General features: G+C 42.4%; 1 protein-coding gene across 3 annotated transcripts in view; it reads right to left on the bottom strand.

The window, feature by feature from the left end:
* apba1b (amyloid beta (A4) precursor protein-binding, family A, member 1b) overlaps positions 1–22,990 on the bottom strand; it is a 189,653-nt gene that overhangs the window by 33,334 nt on the left and 133,329 nt on the right. For 2 of the 3 annotated variants that reach the window (XM_069922330.1, XM_069922321.1), the window contains exons 5-7: positions 12,648–12,793; positions 7,058–7,090; positions 943–1,029 (exon numbers count right to left, since the gene is read on the bottom strand). In XM_069922330.1, the coding sequence (XP_069778431.1) occupies positions 943–1,029; positions 7,058–7,090; positions 12,648–12,793 (266 nt within the window). The remainder of the gene's footprint in view (positions 1–942; positions 1,030–7,057; positions 7,091–12,647; positions 12,794–22,990) is intronic. The other variant, XM_069922338.1, reaches the window with a different exon arrangement.

The following is a 22,990-nucleotide window of genomic DNA, read 5'->3' on the forward strand; positions in this document are numbered from 1 at the left end:
TGGTCTAACCACACACATGCGCTTCAAGACCAGCTTCATAGGTGCATACTCACCCACCCACACACAGGCCCCAGTAATTATTCATAAACACACAGCTCAATACTAACCAAATACACACACACATATTCTCTATTGCACACAAAAACAGCTACAGCCACAGAACCACCAACTCCCCCACCTCTACAATCTCAGTTTCAGAGACAGCCTCCCTACACTCACTGATATACACACCCCACCATGCTGATACACATATCATTGTGCAGCCCCTTACCCCACTAAGTCTGCAATGCTCCTTGCACTCGGAGAACATAAAAGCTGCTACGGATTCAAATGAAGCCACGACTGCACAGGATGGAGACTGCTAGCTAATAGCAAGATGCAACAACCTGTCAATCGACAAGCTCAGTCGGCGCACTGGCTAATCTGTCAAAGAACAGGGAGGCGATTAGCCTTCTCTCTGCACAGCTATAAATCCCTGTTGGCAGTTCAACGCTGGGCAGCCCAAGGAAACATGCCAAGGCTGCATTCTGTCAAACCCATCAAGCACACTTTAAGTGCAAATGACATGGCCATCAGTACAAATTAAACATCAGTTTCAATCCAGAACTGCTTGAAGCAGGGAGGCAATGGCAACTCTTCTTAACTCAGCACCACCCCACTTGGTCAGAGTGCAGATGCCTCACCAAATGTTTTGTGGAAAGTGATGAGGACCTTCCTTGACTAAGTTTTCAATACTTCCCACAACTCTGCACATTTTCTCATTGAGATGTACGGGTTCCTTCCATGGAGCAGTAAGTATGGGAACCCCAATTCTTTTCTAACAGGGAAGCACTCCAACAGCTCAGTTAAGTATTTTTATTGAACCCAGACCATTAAAGTTATCAGTCTTTTTCTCAAGGCAACAAAGTAATGTGCTAAAGCTTTTATTCTTCCAGTCCTTACCTGTGAGTCAGCATTAAGAACCTTAATCCTCTGGGTTGAAATGAAGAGGTCCACTTCTGTCATAGGCTGCGGCTCTCCTTCTGGTGCCTACATGAAGAAAGACCAACATGGAAGGGGCCACCACTGATACACAACATATACACAAAAAGTTAACATGGCTGACTCCACCAAAGCAAAATTATTGATCACCTTTCATTTTGCGAAGGTTATTTATTTCAGTGAATATTAATGTCCAAAAGAGCAATTGGGCCATTTGCTAATATTCAAGATTCCTTTATTGTCATGTACACAAAATTTGCTTTCGTTTGGCCTGAAAAGAGATGCCTCTCATGAGAAAGAGGAGAGCCCCTTCAGAGACAGTGTGCCTGTGGATCCCACCACCTCCTCTGATGTCACCATCTCCTGTGCTTCTGTAGGTGTACAGCTTGCTACCCGGCACAGTGGTGAGCCCGAGCTCCAGGAATCCATGTCACCCTCTTCAGTCTGTTTCCGAACCACTGAATTTGACAAATGAGGCATTGGAAAGGAGGTCATTCAGCCCCTTGAGCTGGTTTCACCATTCTGGCAGACCAGTGAAAATCTAGTTTTGGATGCGTAATCAGTGATTAACAATATGGGTTTGGTGGGCTGAATAGCCTGTTTCCTTCACTCCAAATAAACAGGAAGCATCTCCAGTGACAGGATGGTCAGTCATCAGAGACTAGGGTAAAAAAAGTGGAAACAAAACAATCGATCACTGCCTCCCAGGTCCAGCCCTGACCTGGGGTGCCATCTGTGTGGAATTTGATCATTTGCCCTGTGACTGTGCGAGTTGCCTCGGGTGCTGCAGTTTCCACCCACATTTCTAAAGACATGAGACTGGTAAGGTTGCCTGGCCACTGAAAACTTGTGCTGGTGTGTAGGTGAGTGATAGAATCTGGAGGATAAAATAGGATGTGTATATGTGTGTGGGTGGTAAGGGGGAGGTGTGGAATGGTTGGCCCAAAACTTTGCTAAAGCCATCTTCCTGGCCATGAATCAATGTTATGTCTGGACAATACCTAGAGGGCTTTCTTGCTGCATGACAATGTCATTGCTTGTGTGACTCCAGCTTCCTCAGTGCGTTGGGTACTGCCTTGTATCCAGTAGCCATCAGTAACAGCGAATGCACCATTTTTACAGGGCTTGGAGGGATCACGCAATTAGTAGGTGTATTGCATGGACTACATCGCTGACTACCCGTTACCCAAAATACCTGGCTTTATATTTCCCCAATCAACTCCTCATAAACATGTTCTAACAATCAATGAGATCAGAGCTTATCCGTGATCCAACTCCATTGACACACTTAGCTTCACTATGAGAACTTGATGCACAGAAGTCTGTTGGGCATTCTGAAAAATACAAATCCAGCTGGCATCTACTGCTTTTTATGGGGAAGAGATCCACACTTCTCTCAAGCTTCCTGCATGGTATTTCAAGAACAAGTTTAGTCACAAGTTCAAATTTTGAGAGTCTAGAATTCATATGTTCCTGACAGAATTAAAGGCCAGGCTAACAGGTAAAAGGAGTTTTGGTTTTCGAGAGATTTTGAGGCCCTGGTTAAGAATGAAGTGCATAACAGGTGCAGGCAGCAAGGAACAAATAAGGTACTTGAGAATGTTTAAAAAACACAAGAAAATATTCAAGGAGAAAATCAGGAGGGCTAAAAGAAGGCATGAGGTTGCTCTGGCAGATAAAATGAAGGAAAATCCCAAGGAGCAAAAGGATTACAAGGGACAAAATTGGTCCTCTTGAAGATCATAATGGAGCTAAAAGAGATGGGGGAGACCTGATATGGATTGTTTGCATTTGTATTTACTCGAGGGAGGAACTCAGAGTATATAGAAGTGAGACAAAATGGCCATGAGGGTATAAACTCGACACAAAGTACAGAAGAGGCGCTTGCTGTCTCAAAACCTGACGTGATATTCTCTCAGACCTTGAAGGACGCTAGTATGGAAATTGTAGGAGCCCTAGCAGAAGTATTTCAGACATCCTTAGCCACGGGTGATAGCTAATGTTCCATTGTTTTTAAAAAAGGCTCTAAGAATAATCCAGGAAATTATAAGACTGTGTCTGACATCAGTAGTGGGCAAGTTGCTGGAAACTGTTCTAAGAGATAAGATGTACTTAAATAGACAGGGACTGAGTGCAGACATTTAACATGCCTGACCAACCTTAAGAGATTTTCAAGGAGGTTACTGTGAAAATATACAAAGGAAAAGTAGTGGATATTGACAACATGGACTTTAATAAGGACTTTGACAAGGTCCTGCATGGGAGGTTGGTCAAGCTTCAGTTGCTTGGTTTTCGGGATGAAGTAGTAAATTGGATTAGATGTTGACTTTGTTGCAGAAGCCAGAGAGTGGAGGCCTGTGACTAGAGGAGTGTCTCATAAATTAGCACTGTCTATTGTTGCTTGTCATCTATAATCAATGATCTGGATGGTAATGCAGTAAATTGGATCAGCAGATTTGTAGATGATACCAAGACTGGAATGTAGTTGTCAGTGAGGAAGGCTTTCAAAGCTTGCAGCAAGATCTGGATCAATTAGGAAAATGGGTGATGGAATATAATGAAGACAAATGTGATGTGTTGCACTTTGGGAGGACAAACCAGGGTCGGACTTCCAGTGTAAAAGGTTGGGTACTGCGGATAGAGGAGTCTCGGAATACAGAGCATAATTCATTCAAAGTGGCGTCAGAGGTAGATAGGGTCTTGAAAAGAGCTTGTGTCACACTGGCCATATATCAAAGTTTTGAGTACGACAATTGGGATGTTGTGTTGGAGTCACATATGACATTGGTGTGGCCAAAACTAGAATCTTGTGTGCAGTTTTGGTCACCTGCCTACAGAGTGCAGATAAGATTTAAAAATATGTTGCTGGGACTTGAGGAGCTGAGTTACAGTGAAAGGTTGAATAGGTCAGGACTTTATTTCCTGATGGGTCAGAGAAGGAGGGGAGATTTGAAAGGGGTATACAAAATAAGTGGTATGTAACAGGAAAATGCAAACAGGCTTTTTCCACTGAGGTTGAGGGCACCAAGAACTAGAGGACATGGGTTAAGTGGGAAATATGAGATGTTTAAGGGAAATATTAGGGTGAACTTCTTCACTCAGAGGGTCCCGAGAGTGTGCAACAAGCTGCCAGTGGAGGTGGTGGATGTGGGTTCAATTTCAACATATAAGCAAAATTTGGATAGGTACATGGATGAGAAGAGTATAGAGGCCTAATGTCAGGGTTCAGGTCAATGGGACTATGCTGAATAATAGTTCGGCATGGACTAGATAGGCTGGAGAGCTTATATTGGTGCTGAGGTATCCTATGATACAAAGGTGCAGCGAGAAAGTTTGTTCTGCAAGCAATCCAGCTGGATATTTCATACATAGCACATGACAGTATATAGGGGCAGAGTTACAGAGATTAATTAGCTGGTACAGAGCAATTTTACTGCTGTGAGGTTCATTCACGTGTCTGACAACTGCGGGAAAGAAGCTATTCATGAATGGTGTATGATCATCTTGTGAATCATCTTCTCTACAGAGTTTGGGGGAAGGGATTGAGGTTGGAGTGAAGAAAAAGGTAGCTGAATTGGGATGAATCTTTGAACAAGTTGATTGCTTTTCCAAGGAAGTATGGATAGATTTGCAAACTGCTCCTCTGAATGGTTTAACTTTAGGGAATTGCCCCATCAGCAAACTAAGATTTTCCAAACTAAGAATTTCTGGCTGCCTACCTTATCTAACATCTTCCCAAATTCTAAAATGCTCAATTCAAATGTGTCTTAACTATCCACATTCTGAGATACAGAGAGTCATCCTTTGCAATTTAATCCTTTTTTGATTAACTTTGCAGTACTGGTAAGCCTGTTTCACATCTGGACAAGGTGGCAAATAGCTAAAGGGTGAGAGAAAATAATATGCACTGGAAAAGATGAAAAGCAGGATTAATTGTGATGAAGCTGTGGAGATAAACAACATGGTGATGTAGAGGTTGCAGCACAAGTACAGATCAGTGTTTATACTCCAGACAAGCTTCTTTCTATCCCCTACCCACCCCCCCCAACCCACGACCCCCCCGGCCCCATCTCATTCCAGCCATACCTCCTTCCATTCTTCCTTTGGGACAACAGGACTGTCCTATCAGGACAGGCTAAACAGATTGGGTTTGCATTTTTTGGAATTTAGATGATGTTATCCAATGAAACCTAAAAGACTGCAAGGGAACAAGGTAGGTTTTCACCAGTAAATGAGTTTCAAATGAGGGGCATACAGCTTCAAGATTAGGGGCTGGCCATTTAAAATTGGCGCAAGTAGAAACTTCTTCTCACAAAGGGTAGTGAATCTTTAAAACCCACTACCATGGAGACTTGAGAGGCTCGTTTGTTATAAATACTTAAAGTGGAAATTGATAAATACTTGAAAAATTGATGATTTTGGGGTTTTTGGAATTACGGAAGAGGAGTTGACACCAGAATAGATCAGCCAAGCCATGATTATACTGAAAGGTGGGAAAGGATTGAGGGGTCAGGTGGCCTACACTTTCTCCTGTTTTCTTGTGAGAAACACAATGCTAGAATCTTGAGCAGTTAAAGAATTGCTGAATTGTGTTCTCTCCACGCTCAGATCTATGTTAAGTTTACACAGAGCCTTCACTGGATAACACCTGGAGCACTCGATGTGGATCACCATATCTGAGGGAAGATTTATTGGTCTTGAAAGCGGATTTACTGGGATGTTACCTGGAACCCAAGGGTTATATCTTGCATGATTCAACAAACCTGCATGGGTAGTACTTGGAATTTAAACGCTTAAAAAATGGTCTGAAGTTTTCAGGATATTAAGAGAAAGTGCAGACAAACCCTTTGTGTGGACTGAAGGAGTCTCGGACAAAGGTGTAGAGTCTGATGTTTAAAAGTACTGATGCAGAGTCAAGCTTTAATCGGAATGATAAGACTTTTGTTTAACAAAGATATCAAGAAAGAGGAGCCAAAGCACTCTTAAAGATATAGGTCATCAACCAGCCATCATCTCACTGAAGGAAGACAAAGATACATGACCTGCTATTCCTACATTTCTTTTGAATGCCTGTATTCTCTTTGCTGGGACTAGTCCAGACAATTTCTCGCTGCAACTCTTCACTTCTTCCCCTAGGCTGCTTTGATGGCAAGCTATTTTAAAAGCATTGTTGAACTCAAATATTGATCGAACAAAAGGTGCTGCCATTTTATTTCCAAAATTCCATGCCTGATTAGAGTGCAAAGCAGAGTTGATACTCAAATTAAACCCAATACACAGGTTACAATTATTTGCTTTGGAGAAGTTTTTCTGGAGACAGCAGTGAGGGAATGGGATAAAGAGAGGTATTATGGAAAAAAAATCAAACAAAACATTCAGCAGTTAATTTCGCAGGTAGCTTCAGGAACAAGGGCATGAAAGCAATCATAATTTTGCTCTAAATTAAACTAACATGCAACAAAATCTAACAAAGCCGTGAAAATTAAAAAAAAAAATTTACATTCTAAAAAAAACAAAGCAGGTTTTCTGCATCCAGCATCCTGCAGGTAGAAAATGCCCAAATAGGGCAATAAAGGAAGGATTTATGAGTGGATATTGCTGAACAGAAGAGTGTAATGCATGGCCGGAATGTTGCACCAATTCTAAAGGAGGCCAATTCCAGTCAGGACACTATAGGCTCACTTAATTGATACCCTTGATCCTATCAAAAGTGAAACAGAAATGCAACGGAAAGAGGATGGGTCAGAATCACTTCATTCCAATGGAAATTGAGGAAACATAGAAGCTTATTGAGGGCCTTGAGCTGCTTAAATTGTGCAAGAGGCTGTTGAGTCGCCAGGCAGCTTCTTCCAAGGGCTGGACCCTGGATCACTGAAATTCTGGGCCTTGGGAGCGGACCTGTGTGCAAAGGTTGGAAATAGAGAGGGGAGAATGAGGTCAAGGCAGATGAGAAGCTGCGGGACTTGCTGGATGTAGAAAATCAGGCATTAAGAGAAAGCAACTGGTGGAGTCTAGCAAGCTAAAAGAAAATGTAACTCGCGAGAAACAAATGAGAGAGGCACAACAAGTACTGCACCTTCTTCCTGTTTTTGGCCATTTTCTGGGCCATCTGTGTGTTACAGAATAGAGAAAAGATTAGGAGAAATGTTAGCACAAGACTGGCAAGAGGCAAATGCTGAGAAACATTCACAAAATATGGCTGTTTTCTTAGTGCACTAGGAGGGTGGGACTGACACAAGACATGATCGATAACATGAACACTAGCTAGTTTCTCGATACCTCCTCTCTGACAATGGCAAAAGAGAATGTCGTTGCTTTTGTTTCGAGCTTTTAGTCAAATGAGGGAATTGGGTAGAGGGTCAGAGAGATGAAAAGACTGGATCCAAGGAGAAAGTCACGTTACCTGCATCACATTGTCAAAAAAAACCACTGAATAATCTGAGATTATATAAAACTGTTTATCTGCATTACATTGTCAAAAGGAAATTGGAGATCTTGTAACACCATCTTAATGAACATAATGGGATTTACAGAAAAGGAAACAACCAGTGACCTTCAGTTCCCCGTTGATGTTAATGCTTCATGCAAGCCTTCCCCTATACTTTATCTTGCCCCATTATCTCAGTCTTGCTCCATTTATCCAACTTTCCTTTAAATGTAACTTGTCTCAACCACTCCTTGTGAGGGAAAGTTTCAGTTCTTCAAAGGAGTTACTCTTGAATATATGTGAATATTCTATATTGATGGCTCTCAGTTTTGATCTCTTGCACATAAACTATCTCAATCCCATCACAAAAGATTGGATGGGGAAGATTTCAATTCATCCATCCCTAGGTCTTGCTCTATCTAGACCCTAGTGATCTAACTTCTTCAGTCCATTCTAATTGACTATCCCTGTACTTCTGCATTAGTGTTGGAAACTTTTAGGCCTCTTCTCTGCTTTTGATAACAGGACCAGAAGTGCGCATAATCCATTACACATCTTCTCATCTGAGGACATCAGTATAGAGCACTCTTCATAACATCAGAGGGTTTAGGGCAGCTATGGAAAAGAAAACAAACCAGCCTGCAGTTAAAAAAAAAGCAATTGGTGAAGGGACAGTTTCAACAGGATGAAATCAGATCGAGCACATGGAATCAATGATTAGCTGGAAAAGTTGTGGCTCAAAAGTGGGAGGCTTTTAAGGAAATATAAATCACACACAAGTGGAAAATGAATGGGACAGCAGGATAAACAAATGTGCTGGAGAAACTCAACAGGCTAGGCAGCATCTATACGAAGGGTAACCAACATTTCGGGGCTGGGTCCTTCAACAGGTAAGACAATGGGATGCCTTTAAGACGGGGTTAGTGATGGAGAAGTGAATTGAACTGTGACAGGCTTTTGAGAAGAGGATGGTTCAGGTACATTATAAGAGCACAAGAGGTGGGCCAGTTAAGTAATTCACACTTGATGGGCAAAGGGAGCAAAATAAAGCAGGATATGATGTCAGGTCCATAAAAGGGACAACTTGGCAAATATAGGAAGTTTAGAGCAGAGAAAAGAAAGGAAATAAAGGAGGCAAAGAATATGAGAGAAGATTGGCAGCAAAGAGAATGAAACCAAATTCTCCTGCAAACAGAGAATGGGGGTGGGGGGGGGGGGGGGTAAAGAAGGCTTTCAAGAGAGTGCTGAGAAGATTGACTAAAATGGTTTGAGGGTGAGTGAGAGCTGCTGGTTATGCAGACAGAATGGAGAAATGGGCATTGTTCTCAATGGAATTGAGGAATTTGTGTGAGGATGTGATTGGAGTATTTAAAGCCACAAAAAAGTTGATGGAGGAACTGCCCAATGTCCTATTGATGGAAGATTAATAAAGGTGAATGACAAAAAACAAAAAAACATTCAAGGTAAAGTACATGGCTGCATTGGAGATCTTGTTTGGCTTGGCTTCGCGGACAAAGATTTGTGGAGGGTATGTCCACGTCTGCTGCAGGCTCGTTGGTGATTGACAAGTCTGATGCGGGACAGGCAGGCACGGTTGCAGCGGTTGCAAGGGAAAATTGGTTGGTTGGGGTTGGGTGTTGGGTTTTTCCTCCTTTGTTTTTTGTCAGTGAGGTGTGCTCTGCTGTCTTCTTCAAAGGAGGTTACTGCCCACCGAACTGTGAGGCGCCAAGATGCACGGTTGGAGGCGATATCAGCCCATTGGCGATGGTCAATGTGGCAGGCACCAAGAGATTTCTTTGAACAGTCCTTGTACCTCTTCTTTGGTGCACCTCTGTCTCGGTGGCCAGTGGAGAGCTCGCCATATAACATGATCTTGGGAAGGCGATGGTCCTCCATTCTGGAGACGTGACCCACCCAGCGCAGTTGGGACTTCAGCAGTTTGGATTCGATGCTTGTGGACTCTGTCAGCTCGATTACTTCGATGTTGGTGATGAAGTCACTCAATTAATGTTGAGGATGGAGTGGAGACAGCACTGATGGAAGTGTTCTAGGAGACGTAGGTGATGCCAGTAGTGGACCCATGATTTGGAGCCAAACAGGAGCGTGGGTATGACAACGGCTCTGTACACGTTGATCTTTGTGTGTTTCTTCAGGTGGTTGTTTTTCCAGACTCTTTTGTGTAGTCTTCCAAAGGTGCTATTTGCCTTGGCTAGTCTGTTGTCTATCTCGTTGTCGATCCTTGCATCAGATGAAATGGTGCAGCCGAGGTAGGTAAACTGGTTGACCGTTTTGAGTTCTGTGTGCCCGATGGAGATGTGGGGAGGCTGGTGGTCATGGTGGGGAGCTGGCTGATGGAGGACCTCAGTTTTCTTCAGGCTGATTTCCAGGCCAAACATTTTGGCAGTTTCCACAAAACAGGATGTCATGCGCTGGAGAACTGGCTCTGAATGGGCAACTAAAGCGGCATCGTCTGCAAAGAATAGTTCACGGACAAGTTGCTCTTGTGTCTTGGTGTGATCTTGCAGGCGCTTCAGATTGAAGAGACTGCCATCTGTGCGGTACCGGATGTAAACAGCATATTCATTGTTGAGGTCTTTCATGGCTTGTTTCAGCATCATGCTGAAGAAGCTCTCCGAACCCTTCTCCATTGACAACGGCATGAAGCAAGGCTGCGTCCTCGCACCAACCCATTGGAGATAGTGCAGAGCAGATTCACCAGGTGATGGAGATGAAGTTTTTCCAGTAATGAGGACAGAATGGATAGAATGGGAAATGTGCAATGGACTGGGGCTAAATAGATTACTCATATATAGAGCCTGTCTGTCTGCGATGGGCTCTGCTCTAACCTATGATTCTGTAGCCATGAATCCAAACAGTTTAACAAAATGCTGAGAAATGCATCTCAATGGTTTCTTTAGTAACTCTGTTAATTTCAGTGACGTGGTATAGAAATCCTAAATCCCCTCATTCCTCTATCCAATTTTAGATAGATTGGCTATCCAAAGAGAGTGTCTCAAACCTATACTAAAGCTCAAAACATTTGTTTCATTCTCTGGATTTGTCTATATTATTCACTTGAACCAAGTGCTCCCCATGTAGTACTCTACCGAGAGATTTCTCCTGAATTCTCAACTGGATTGATTGATGACCAGCAGATGTGGATGTTTCCGGAAGCATCATTTTAACAGCACTCTTCTCAAATTAGCCAAAACATTTTAAAATTTGTAAAAGTTTATATAATTAAGGGGAAAATATATCAAGCTCTGATTTAAAACAAAATTTAAAATGCTCAGGAAATATTAATATTCTTAGAGAAGATTGCAGGATGTGACAGTAATCTTAAAGGACACACTTCCATAATGCAAGATGATAGATCAGAGATTATGCCTTACAGCATAAAAAATATTTCAAAAAGATCTTTAAACATTCTGATTTCCTCAGAGCGTATTGAAAATAAACTAAGCCTCATCAACTTGTATTTAAAAACATACAGCAGTGAAGCAGACCATTTGACCCAAATGGTGCATGCTAGGTTCCTCGCCAGCTCAACCATGTCATTTATCCTTTCCCTCCAGTGTGGTAATCCAGGATTCTCTTAATTATGTGATTGTGCTGGAAGAGGATGCAAAGGAGATTGCGAAATGGAGATGGAGTAGGACAGAGTCAATAATGAGGACAGAATGGATAGGCTTGGTTTGTTTTCCTTGAGTGGAGCAAGTTGAAGAGGGGAACATGATAGAGGTGTACAAAATTAGCAAGGGCATAGACAAGGAGGTAGTGGAACACGTTACTACATAATAGGCATATAAAACTAGAGGGCAAAGGTTTAAGGTAAAGGGTAAGAAGTTTAGCTGAGAATGTATAGGGTACTGGTGAGTCTGCACCTGGAGTATGAAGTACAGTTCTGGTCTCCTTACCTGAGAAAAGATATGCTGACTTTGGAGGTGGTGCAGAGGAGGTTTACCAGGTTAATTCCAGAGATGAGGGGGTTACCCTATGAGACTGGGACTCTTCACACTGGAATTCAGAATGAGATGGGATCTCATAGAAACATACAAAATTATTAAGGAGATGGATAAAATAGAGGATGGAAAATAGTTTCCACTGGGAAGTGAGATTAGAACTAGGGGACTTAGCCTCATGATTCAGGAAGTAGGATGATCAAAACAGAGAGGAGGAGAAACTCCTTTTCCCAGAGGGTAGAGATAATAGATTTTTTTCAGTGTAAGAGAATTAATGGTAATGGAGAAAAGGCAGGGAGATGGAGCTGAGTTAACGGCCGGATCACTCATGATCTTACTGAATGGCAGAGGAGCCACGATGAGTCAGTTGGCGCAGTGGTTAGCGCAACACCTTTACAGCATCAGCGACTGGACCTGGGTTTGAATCCTGTGCTGCCTGTAAGGAGTTTGTACATTCTCCCCATGTCTGCAAGGGTTTTCCCCACGGGCCCCGGTTTCCTCCCACTGATTCAAAAGTACCAGGGGTGCAGATTAATTGGGTGTAAATTGGGCAGCACGGACTTGTGGGCCGAAATGGCCTGTTACCAAACTGTATGTCTAAATTTAATCTTTAAGTTACCCTCAAGGAGCACCTCATTGAATTCAAATACTTCTTTTGTGTCACCTCTTTGCAATCTGTTCTCTGGATACAGGAGGTCTCTCCTGACGGTTGTGATATCCCAGTGTTTAGATCATCCTCTCTGGCTTCTTCCCCAGTGGTATCTTGCACCTTGCATCAACCTCAGTGTGGACAGATCTTAGAGAGAAAACTTGGCTAGTCACCTGGACTAAATATTATTCATTTGGCTGCTAGATTAATTGAAGACCCAGTGAACTGGGACTGCAATAAATTAGTGAAAATTTTTCACTAATAGTTCACTGCAAAGATTTAAAACTTTCAAGCTTAACCCTCTCATCTAAACTGGGGCAAGGAGAATTTCATCACTGCTATTAATAAACCAGACCCTCCAGAGACTTGTGGTGAAAGAGAGGTGCCATGATGAACATGCCAATGGCCATTAACTCGCCACATCAAGGAATCTTGTTAAAGAGCTCACAAACTCTTCTGGAAAGAGTTTTGTTCCAAATTAAAATAAATGAACTATTTAAGTCTTGAGTTCAAAAGTCAAGTCAGAGGGACAAGAGTTTTGATCCAGTCATCGATACAACGGTGCAACAGTCCTGCCAAAGAGCAGTGAAGATTGGCCAATGGCACCCCAGAAGGATGAGGTCATCACCTTGATTCTGCTGACAGCTTCCTGGGCCTGCATCATCCGCACATTCTTGGACGGGGTTTTGTCCGACAGCAGTTGGGTCGAGCCCAGGTAATTGGCCGCAAAGATGATGCCATCAATTAGATCCTCTGGGTCGCAAGGTCCAGGAACTGCAGAAGAGAAAACAAACGTGCTGTAGACTTTGGCAAAAGTAGTCAGAGGAAAGAAAGTTGATAGGTATCTCAAGGCAGGGCAGCGAGGTGTCCTAGCTCTCAACTATGTTCTTGGGATGCTCATCACTTTACCTTCATTAACTTCACTTTAGTTCAGAGGTATTTTTTAAAAACCTTTACCCCACCCCCACGGCTGAAAAAAATTTAAACTTTTCAAACCCTCTTATGATTTGTCCTGGTTGTGGCTCAAGACTACATTCCAGAACTTGGTCATTGACTTTTGCTGACTCTAGGAGCTGGAGAATTGGCAAGCACGCTGGATGATCACCATCCCATTTCCACAAGGAATAAATTGAAGCAGAAACAGTTCACAAATGCCTCATTACCAAAAATACATAGCCTATTAAATGGCTTCCAACTCCAGCACTTCTCTTGGTCCACTAGAGTGACCCTTGATACATGCATTTTTAATTCAATGGAGCTTCCCATAGTTAATATGGAATATCTCCACCCCAGAAAATTCAAGAGAAGTTGGTCAGGTACCAAGCCAAAACACTGCTAGTTCTCACCGATGTCTCTGTATTGTCCTGCTAGGAAAGCACAAGTAGGGGGAGACAGAAAGGCAGCAGGAGGCTGTACAACTATTACAGGCTTGCCTCAAGTCAGTGGATTGGGTGGGGTTAAAGAATTCAGCTGAGGATCTGAAATGGTTACACCAGGGCCATTAGAAACTTTATCAAAACAGCTGTGAATGAGTGTGTCCCCACTAATTCAGGGTTTTCCCAAACCAGAAGCCATGGATGAACAATAAAATCTGGAACCTGAAGAAAGCCAGATCACAGACCTTTAACTCTGGAGATCCAGAACACTACATAAGGAGCAGGTGAGACTTAAAAAAAGCCATCTCATGGGTGAAGTGGAGATCCTGGATGAATGACAGCGGTGGCAATGTGATTTGACCACCAGAACCATTGCATACCCCAATGTTTTCTGATGATCCTCTACTGTAAGTATCCAAGGAAAGCATCTGGACCAGACTGAGTACCCAGCCGAGTACTGAAAACCTGTGCTGACCAACTTGCCAATGTATTCACGGACATTTTCAACATCTCACTCTGGCAGGGCGTGGTACTCATCTGTTTCAAACAGGCCTCATCGTACCAGTGCCCAACAAAAGTGTGGTAACCTGTCTTAATGAGTACCAACCAGTGATGAAGTGTTTTGAGAAACTGGTGTTGAATCATATCAGCCCCTGTCTGACCATGGATCCATTTTGCCTACCACAGCAACATGTCTATGGCAGATGCCATCTCACTAACTCTATACAAAACTCTAGAACACCTGGACAGCAAAGATGTATACATCAGAATGCTTTTATTGACTACTGTTCAACATCCAAAACTATCATCCCCTCAAAACTGATCAGCAAACTCCCAGACCTGGGCCTCAACACCCTACTGTGTAATTAGATTCGAGATTTCCTCACCTCCCACATTAACATCAGTACCGGTGCACCACATGGCTGTGTTGTTAGCCTCCAGCTCTACTCGTTTTACACCTATGACCATGCGGCTCGGTACAACACCATCATCTACACATTTGCTGACTATACCATGGTAGTGGGTTGTATAAAAACCTTGTCAGTATACAGGATGGAGATTGAAAACTTGGCTGAATGGTGTACTGACAACAACCTCACACTCAATGTCATCAAAACCAAGAATTTAAGATGCAAAAGCCAGAGGGGTATGATCCAGTGATGATTGGAGGATCAGAGGTGGAGAAGGTGAGCCAATTTAAGTTCCTGGAAGTCACAATCTTGGAGGACCTTTCTTGGAACAAACATACCAAAAGCATCATGAAGAAAGTACATCAGCGCCTCCACTTCCATGGGAGTTTGTGGAGGTTTTGTATGGCATCAGAAACTTTGGGAGGGAGTCACGTGATGGAGTAGTGGCCGGACGGTGAACTCCAGCCCTCTCCAGAAAAGTCGGGAAAAACAAAGGAAAACACAAAGGCACAGAAATAAAAGTTACAGAAAAGTGAGTATAAAGGTGGAAAGAAGATGGCGACAAAAAAAGAAAAATCGAAAACAACGGTAAAAAGAGAGGAAGAGAAGACAAAGGAGGAAAAAGGTGAAGGCCTTACCTGTCCGAAGAGGCCCGCTGCGGAGAGAGAAACCCGCTCCCTCAGGTCGGTAAATAATGGACTACAAAAATGGCTCGCAGAGCCGAGTAAAAGTGCGCAACCGCGCATGCGCGATACTTCGCGCATGCGCGATGCGAATGAAAAAAAACACACCGACGGGAGGGGGGACCAGCTGGGGAGTCGATCTCCACAGCCGGCAACGACAGCTGCAGAACACCTGCAGCAAGAAGAGACCACAGAAGACAATAGAAACAAGAAAGAAGAGGAGGAAAGGGCACCAAAGAAACAACAGATGGTCAACCCAAAGGAAGAAGAAGAGGAAGAGGAAGAGTACAGGGAAATAGAAGAAGAAAAGAAAGGCAAGGTAAAGGATATACTTGCTCTTATTAAAGGATACATGGAGTCATTTAAAGAATGGCAAACACAGGAATTTAAGGATTTAAGAAAAAGAATAAACAACACAGAAGAGAAAATAAATAAAATGGAGATGATCTTAACAGAAATGGGAAAGAAAATGGACAAGATGGAAGAGTGGGCAGTAGCAGCAGAAATGGAGGTAGAAGACTTAAAAAAGAAATTGGAGGAATCTAATAAAAAAACTAAAGAGACACAAGAACTACTAGCTCAAAAAATAGATACAATGGAAAACCATAACAGAAGAAATAACATAAAGATAGTGGGCCTTAAGGAAGATGAAGAAGGCAAGAATATGAGGGAGTTTATAAAAGAGTGGATCCCTAAGACCCTAGGATGTCCAGAACTACAGCAAGAAATGGAAATAGAAAGGGCACATAGAGTATTGGCCTCTAAACCACAACCACAACAAAAACCAAGATCTATTGTAGTAAAATTCCTAAGATATACTACAAGAGAAAAGGTACTGGAGAAGACAATGGAAAAAGTAAGAGAGGGCAACAAACCACTGGAGTATAAAGGGCAAAAAATCTTCATTTATCCAGATATAAGTTTTGAACTCCTAAAGAAGAGAAAAGAGTTCAATACAGCAAAGGTGATTTTATGGAAGAAAGGGTATAAATTTATACTAAAGCATCCAGCAGTATTGAAAATATTTATTCCAGGACAACAAAACAGACTATTCTCGGATCCAGAAGAAGCACGAAAATTTGCAGAACAATTACAAAAATAGACTGAGGGAGGAAGACGGGTAATGAGAGTTAAAATGATCACGATTGATATGGATGTGGGTAAAGACAAAAATAGACTGAGGGATGAAGACGGGTAATGAGAGTAAAAATGATCACGATTGATATGTATGCGGGTAAAGAGGTATAAGAGTGAATAGAGACAATGAGCATACATGAATGTATCTGTACTTAGAGGAAAATATAGATAGTATAGACAAGAATTAATAAGGGAAGGTAATGGAATAGAGAGAATAAGGAGGGAATTAAAAGAGTGACCTTTGTGACATATGAAAAGTGAAATCTTTTCTGGGGGAGGCGGGGTGGGGGGAAATAGCGGTCACTGCAAAATCAGTTGACGCTTGCGAGTGGATTCGCAAATCCAAATGGAGAGGGGAGATGTGGTTGTCCGACAAGGGATAAAGGACAACTCAGGAGGTGAAGGGGAGATTGGGGATAAATAAGATAGAAATAGGAGAATAAGGAAAATGTTGGATGTTGTAGAAATGTTGTCTTATAAAGAGTTGAAAATAAGAAAACAGAAATGGAAAAGGAGCAAAGGTAATGATGGAAAAACGGAAAGAGAAGATAAACAAAATAATAAAGGGCTACGCTGAACTATATGTCTTTAAATATTAATGGAATACATAACCAAATTAAAAAGGAAGAAACTACTAAATTTAAATGAATAAATGTATTCCATTAGAAAAAATAACATATAGGTTAAGAAATAATATTGAAATATTCGAACAAGTATAGGAGCCTTACATTAAATACAATAGCGAAAACCTACCGGGGACAAACATTACCTAAGTTGATGGAAGGAGAAGGAAAGAAAAGAATGGACTCAGTAGAATTTCTGGTGTAATTTTGTTGAATGACAACATTGTCTGACTGGCTTAATGCAACCTAGATTGTATACCTAAAATGGATGAGAGGGGGGGGTTGGGGGGGTGGCTTGGGAGGAGGGGGGGGAAGAAAAAATCACTGTATATGTGTGAAAAAGAAATAGTGTATATCATGGCTAATGTGATTTATGGTGTGAAAAAAAAAAAAATTAAAAAAAAAAAAAGAAACTTTGGGAAACAGATGTGTGGTGGAAAGCGTGCTGACCAGCTGCATCATGGTCGGGTATGGGGGCTCCAATACCTGTGAATGAAAAGCCCCGCAAAAGAAAGTGGATATCACATGCAAAATTCTCCCCCTCATCGAGACCATCCGCATGGAACACCACCGTCAGAGAGCAGCAGCAATCACTAAGGATCCATACCACCCACTCTGGTCTTCCTGCTGCCATCAGGAAAGAGGTGTAGGTGCCACAAGACTCACACCACCAGGTGCATGAACAGTTGCTACCCCTCCCTCATCAGATTCCTCAACCACAAACTCAATCAGAGACCCATTTAAGAATGCTTGCTTTGCGCATAATCACTGAATGTTATTTTCTGTATTGCACAGTCTGTTTACATTTCTCTCTTTTGTATACACATCTTTTCTCGAGTACAATTTTTGTTCTACCATTAAATAGAAATTCTGCCTGGCCTGGAGGAAAAAGAACTCATGGTTGCATGTAATCGTCAAAACCTGCTCCAACACATCAAGGCATTCCTGCAAAACTCTGACCATCTACAGCATCAATAAATGAAGTACAACATTTCAAGGAAGTTTACACAATGATTACCAGATATTGACAACTTAGGGTAGGTGATCAAAACTTGGTCAAAGACTAAAGTTACAAGAAGCACCTTTAAAAAGGAGACACACAGACACAGGTGTATAGATCTTTGAAACCATGTCCTTGTCTCTTCCCAATTTCAATGACCTCCATCCTTGTAAGTCTCTGGGGTTCATCTGATGGGTATCCTGAATATGCAGGAAGAATTCCCAGAAATAGAATACGAGACACTGTGACTATAGTCAGCAAATCCCAGAATTCCTTAAAATCTTCTATTTCCTTCTTCAAGCTTAAGATCTATACCTAGCATCCTCATAAGCAGCAGATTTTGTTAAGTAATATTCCTTGGACTGTTTTACGATATTAAGGGCAACTCTGTAAAGCCAGGTTATTTTATGATGATTGTCTCTTTTCAGGTCAGTCTAACAACTTGCGGCACCTGCATTTCCTGAGGATTGTTTGTGTTTCTTGGGCTGTTCCTATACTTGGAAACTGGTGCTCCGCTTGCCATAATTCCTTAGAGCATCAGAACTAGGAGTGGAAGTTGACCAAACAACCCCTCTGGCCTGCTCTGCTGTTCACTGAGATCATGGCTGACATGACCTTGCTCTCAATTCCTGCTCGACTCCCTGACTCCAATTTTGAGAAGTGCCAAGATTCACATGCCCTCTCGAGATGAAACTTCCTCTGTGCAGTTTTATGAGTTGGAAACGGAGACTTTTAAAATTACAAACTTTTTATAGAAGGAACTTATTTATTCCTAAATATTCTGGAACCTTGAATTGGTTCCTTATGCAAGATTCCCAATCTTGTCTCGATTCTAAATTTGCATCCAAGGTCACGCAGTATGGCATCAGACAGTGGCGGAGAGCGACAACCCTGAGAAAGAACCCAGTGCCATTCAATTCCAGGCAACTCACAATTCCAATCTGTTCTCACTTCAAAGCAGGGAGCTGGCAAGCAGAAGCAGTGGTGGAGAACTGTGGGATAAGAAGGATCCTATCACCCCTCACCTTAAATACCCTATTGTGAAAAGTAAACCATGCACATGGCTTCTATCTCCCCTAGACCATTCCTAACTCTTTCCTGAGATTTATCACAAATTCCCTTTGTATTTTGAGAAGAAATGCTCTTTCTAGAAATTTATTGCAGCTTTTCACAGTTAATTCAGCATGCAAAACTTGCTTTTCATTTATGCCTCTCAAAAGCCTTACAAGAAGTTCCAAAGCAACTTCTAACTTGCTATCCTGGCTGTTGGACACACAGCAGCCAACTTACACACAGCAAGATCCCACAAGCAGCAATGCGATTACAACCAGATCATTTGGTTTGTAGTGATTGCGATTGAGGGAAGAGAATGTAACAGGATGCCAAGGTTAGCCAGAACAAATGTTAATGATGGGATCTTCGTATGGATCACGCTGTTGCTTGCACTCCACAATAGCTGCCTCCTCACCATATGCTTCTGCTGCTCTCTCCTCTCATACTTATCTAGATTCCTCTTGATCATTTTTTTTTAAAGAGATGCAGCACAGTAACAGGCCCTTCCAGCCCACGAGCCCGTGCTGGCCAAACGCACCTACAAACCCTGTACATTTTTGGAACACGGGAGGAAACTGGAGCACCTGGAAGAAACCAACATCGACACGGATACAAACTCCTTACAGACAGTGCCGGATTCAAACCTGGATTGCTGGCGCTGCAATAGTGTTGCACTAACTGCTATGCCAACCGTGCCAACAGAGGAGATGGAGGTGTCCTCCACAAATCCATCATGGTCAGAATCAATTTACAACAGATGTAATACAGTAAATGACAATTGAGATTCTGCAGAGATGATGAGGTCTGATCAACCTCAGTAATAAAGCTGCTTCAGGAGCTCTGGGCTAGGTTGGCAGTTAAACAGTGCGAGCCCAAACATGCCATTCGGTTGAACTGTGGGTGTATCTGCTCCGTTTGAGTGGCCTGTCACCTCTCCAGTTCACCCCCTCTCCATATCCTTTTTCTATTGTGTATTCCTTCAGCTTTTGTCAGATACACTGTGCATAATTGCTGGGTTGATTCCCTCCCACAGTTCAACATCCAGGAATCACTTCCGATCTGACCTATCACTGAGTTCATACACAAGACCATTTAGTTTCCTTCCTTCAGGTCTCTGCACACTTTAAAACAAATACATTCTAAAAACAATGACTTCAGAAAATTGTTAGGCAACCTTAATGCTTCTTAATAATAGCAACTTTTCTTTTGACTACTTTTGAACACTTCTTTCTGAAACAAAGCATTATTTAGACCCAGAAAACAAAAATAATTCCCAAACTACTTTTCACAATCTCAGAACAGCTTGAATCCCTGGCTCGTGTGCACCTGAATTACATTTTGGCCACACATCTGCAAGTTGTGGGCTCAATTGCGACTCCAGACTTGAGTGTAAACATCCAGGTCAAAAAACCCCTGGATAACGGGAAGGCTAGAAAGTGGGAGGGTTTTACAAGTGAGCTAACAAGAGTTCAAGCATTCCATGATCCTTTTTGGGTGAAAGGCTAGAAAGTTTAGTAAACACTGGTTGATGAGCGATATTGAGGCACTGGTCAGGAAAAAGGAGGAGGGATACAATCAGTCCAGATCAAACAAATCCTTTCAGTAGAAGTGTTGGAGAATGCTTAAGAGGAACATTTTAAGATCAAAACAAGGACACAAGATAGGGCAGGCAAGATAAAGGAAAATCCTGAGAGTTTCTACAAGTATGTTAAGAGTAAAACAATGGCTTTGGAGAGAATTGGTCCCATCAAAAATTGGGCTGCCTTGGAATACATACAAGTGGACAAATCCCTGGGCCAAACTAAGTGCATCCTCACACCTTGTGGGAAGCTCAGGATGAAATTGTAAAGGCCCTAACTGAGATATTCACATCATTTTTTTTTTACCTCAGGGAAAGTACTTTAAGTCTAAGGGTGGCTAACATTGTGCTGTTATTTTAAAAAGGGCAGCAAGGACAAGCCAGGGAACTACAGGCCACAGAGCTTGACACCAGTGGTCAGAAAATAACTAGAGGAACAAGAACCACCAGTATTTGGATGGGTAAGGACTGATGAGAAGAAGTCAGCATGGATTAGTGTGTGGCAGATCTTGCATCATGAATCTGATAGAGATTTTTGAAGAGGTGATGAACAGAATTCATAAGGGCAGTGGACGTTATATCCATGGACTTTATCAAAGCCTTCGTCAAGGACCTAACATGTCAGGTTAGGTCACATGGGATCCAAGGGGAGCTGTTCCATTGGGTTCAAAATTGGCAGAGTGGAAGAAAGCAAACGATAGTAGTGAAGAGTTATTTTTCTGATTGGAGACCTGGGACCAGTGGTGTGCTGCAGGCATCAGTACTGGGTCCACTGCTATATGTTATTTATAGAAATGATTTGGACAGCAATGTAGAATGCAGGTCACTTATCTGAGTGCTACTACTGGGACCACGTAACAGAGTACTACCTATCGCATGGTCGGGCGGTCGGTGTCTGAACCATCAGGCTTGCTTGGTGCGGAGGGTGGCTAGACACCCTGCAGGATGAAAAACAAGACCTGTCAAAGAACGGACAAGTCCTCTCATAGGGTCAACGGCCATCATAAAGTGCAGAAAGGACATCCTTGCATCAAAGCATGGTCTGGCCATTCACTGCAACAGAACTTCTCCCAGTCGTGTTGGACCTCACCAGACCACTGGATCCAGGAGGTGATGTCCAGAGGGTGGGTCTGGACCTGTGCAACCACCTACTCACCTAAATCCATTCATGCACACACTGTTCCTTTCTGAGGAGTGGGATATCCTTGTATCAAACCCCACAAACTGACTGAAAGGAACCATCATCATCCTCTGGGATGGATTGCCAGAAGGAAAAGAAGATGACAGCAAAATTGTGATGTAGGGACAGTGAGGAAGGATATCAAAGTTTACAATAGGATCTAGATTAGTTGGGAAGGTGGGCCAAGGGGTGGCAAATGGAATTTAACTCTCACTATTATAAGGTGTTGCATTTTGGTAAATTAAATCAAGATAGAACTTACACAGTGAAAGGTAGGGCCCTAGAGAGTATTGCAGAACAGAGAGATAAAGATGTACAGGTTCATAGTTCACAAAAAGTGGTGACTCAGGTGGCCAGGGTGTTGAAGATGGTGTTTGGCACATTCGCCTTTGTTGGTCATGATTCACCTGACAAGGTGCTTGTCCAGCTATAGGAAGGGCACAAACAAATAGGAAATGTTGCAGAGGAGATTCACCAAGATGTGGCTGGGATTAGAGGGCATGAGTTGGGCCTTTATTCCAAAGATTGTTGGAGGCTGAGGGGGTGACTTTGTGGACAGTTATAAAATTATTGAGAGATGTGGATAAAGTGAATGCTCACACTAATTTTTATCTCCCGAGGTAGATGATTTTAGTAGAGGCTATAAATTCAAGGTGAAGGGGAAAGATTTAAGAGGGACCTAAGAGACAAATACCACTCAAAGGGAGATCCATATCGGAATTAACTGCCAGAAGAAACTGTAAAAGCAGACACAGTTTTAATCTGCAAAAGAAGTGTGTACAAGTTTATGGATAGGAGAGGCTGTGGACTAAATGCAAGCAAATGGGACAAGCCCAGAATGCCAACTTGGTCAGTACAGACAAGCTGTACAACTTAACATCATTGCTGGGCCTACAAACAGTAGCATGATAGATACAAATTAATCTGCTCTTTTTCTTCCAAAATGGTGGCCGTAGGACCTTTATCTCATGAAGCCAAAATGGTCTAATAACACCTCATTCAAGACATGGAACCCACACTTGTGCCCTCCTCCTCCAGTTACTGCACAGAAGTGAGTTCAATACCCTCATCACTGGAGTGAGAATCAAACTGAATGTTGAGATGGAAGGCATTTTTAGTCCTCTATTCATGTTAATCTCATAAAAAGAAAAGCATTAGTTTTGAGTGAGCCATGCTGAAGGAAATCTAAGGGAAGACAGGAGCAAGGTGCATAAACATTGACACTTTGCCACAACCCTATTAGTTGGGTCAAGATGGTTCACAGGTTTCACTGTCAGGCACAAGCATAAATTTTAACTCTGATAGAGACAAGTCACAAATGAAGTTAAAACCACAATTCATTAAGCACAGAATTTATACATGCAGTAGGATGTAGTTAACAGTTTATAAAAGAATTTCTGAACTTCTGGCAAAAAAAAACTTTTCAACT

The sequence above is a fragment of the Narcine bancroftii genome, chromosome 1 (assembly GCF_036971445.1).
Source record: "Narcine bancroftii isolate sNarBan1 chromosome 1, sNarBan1.hap1, whole genome shotgun sequence".
Classification (NCBI taxonomy): domain Eukaryota; kingdom Metazoa; phylum Chordata; class Chondrichthyes; order Torpediniformes; family Narcinidae; genus Narcine; species Narcine bancroftii.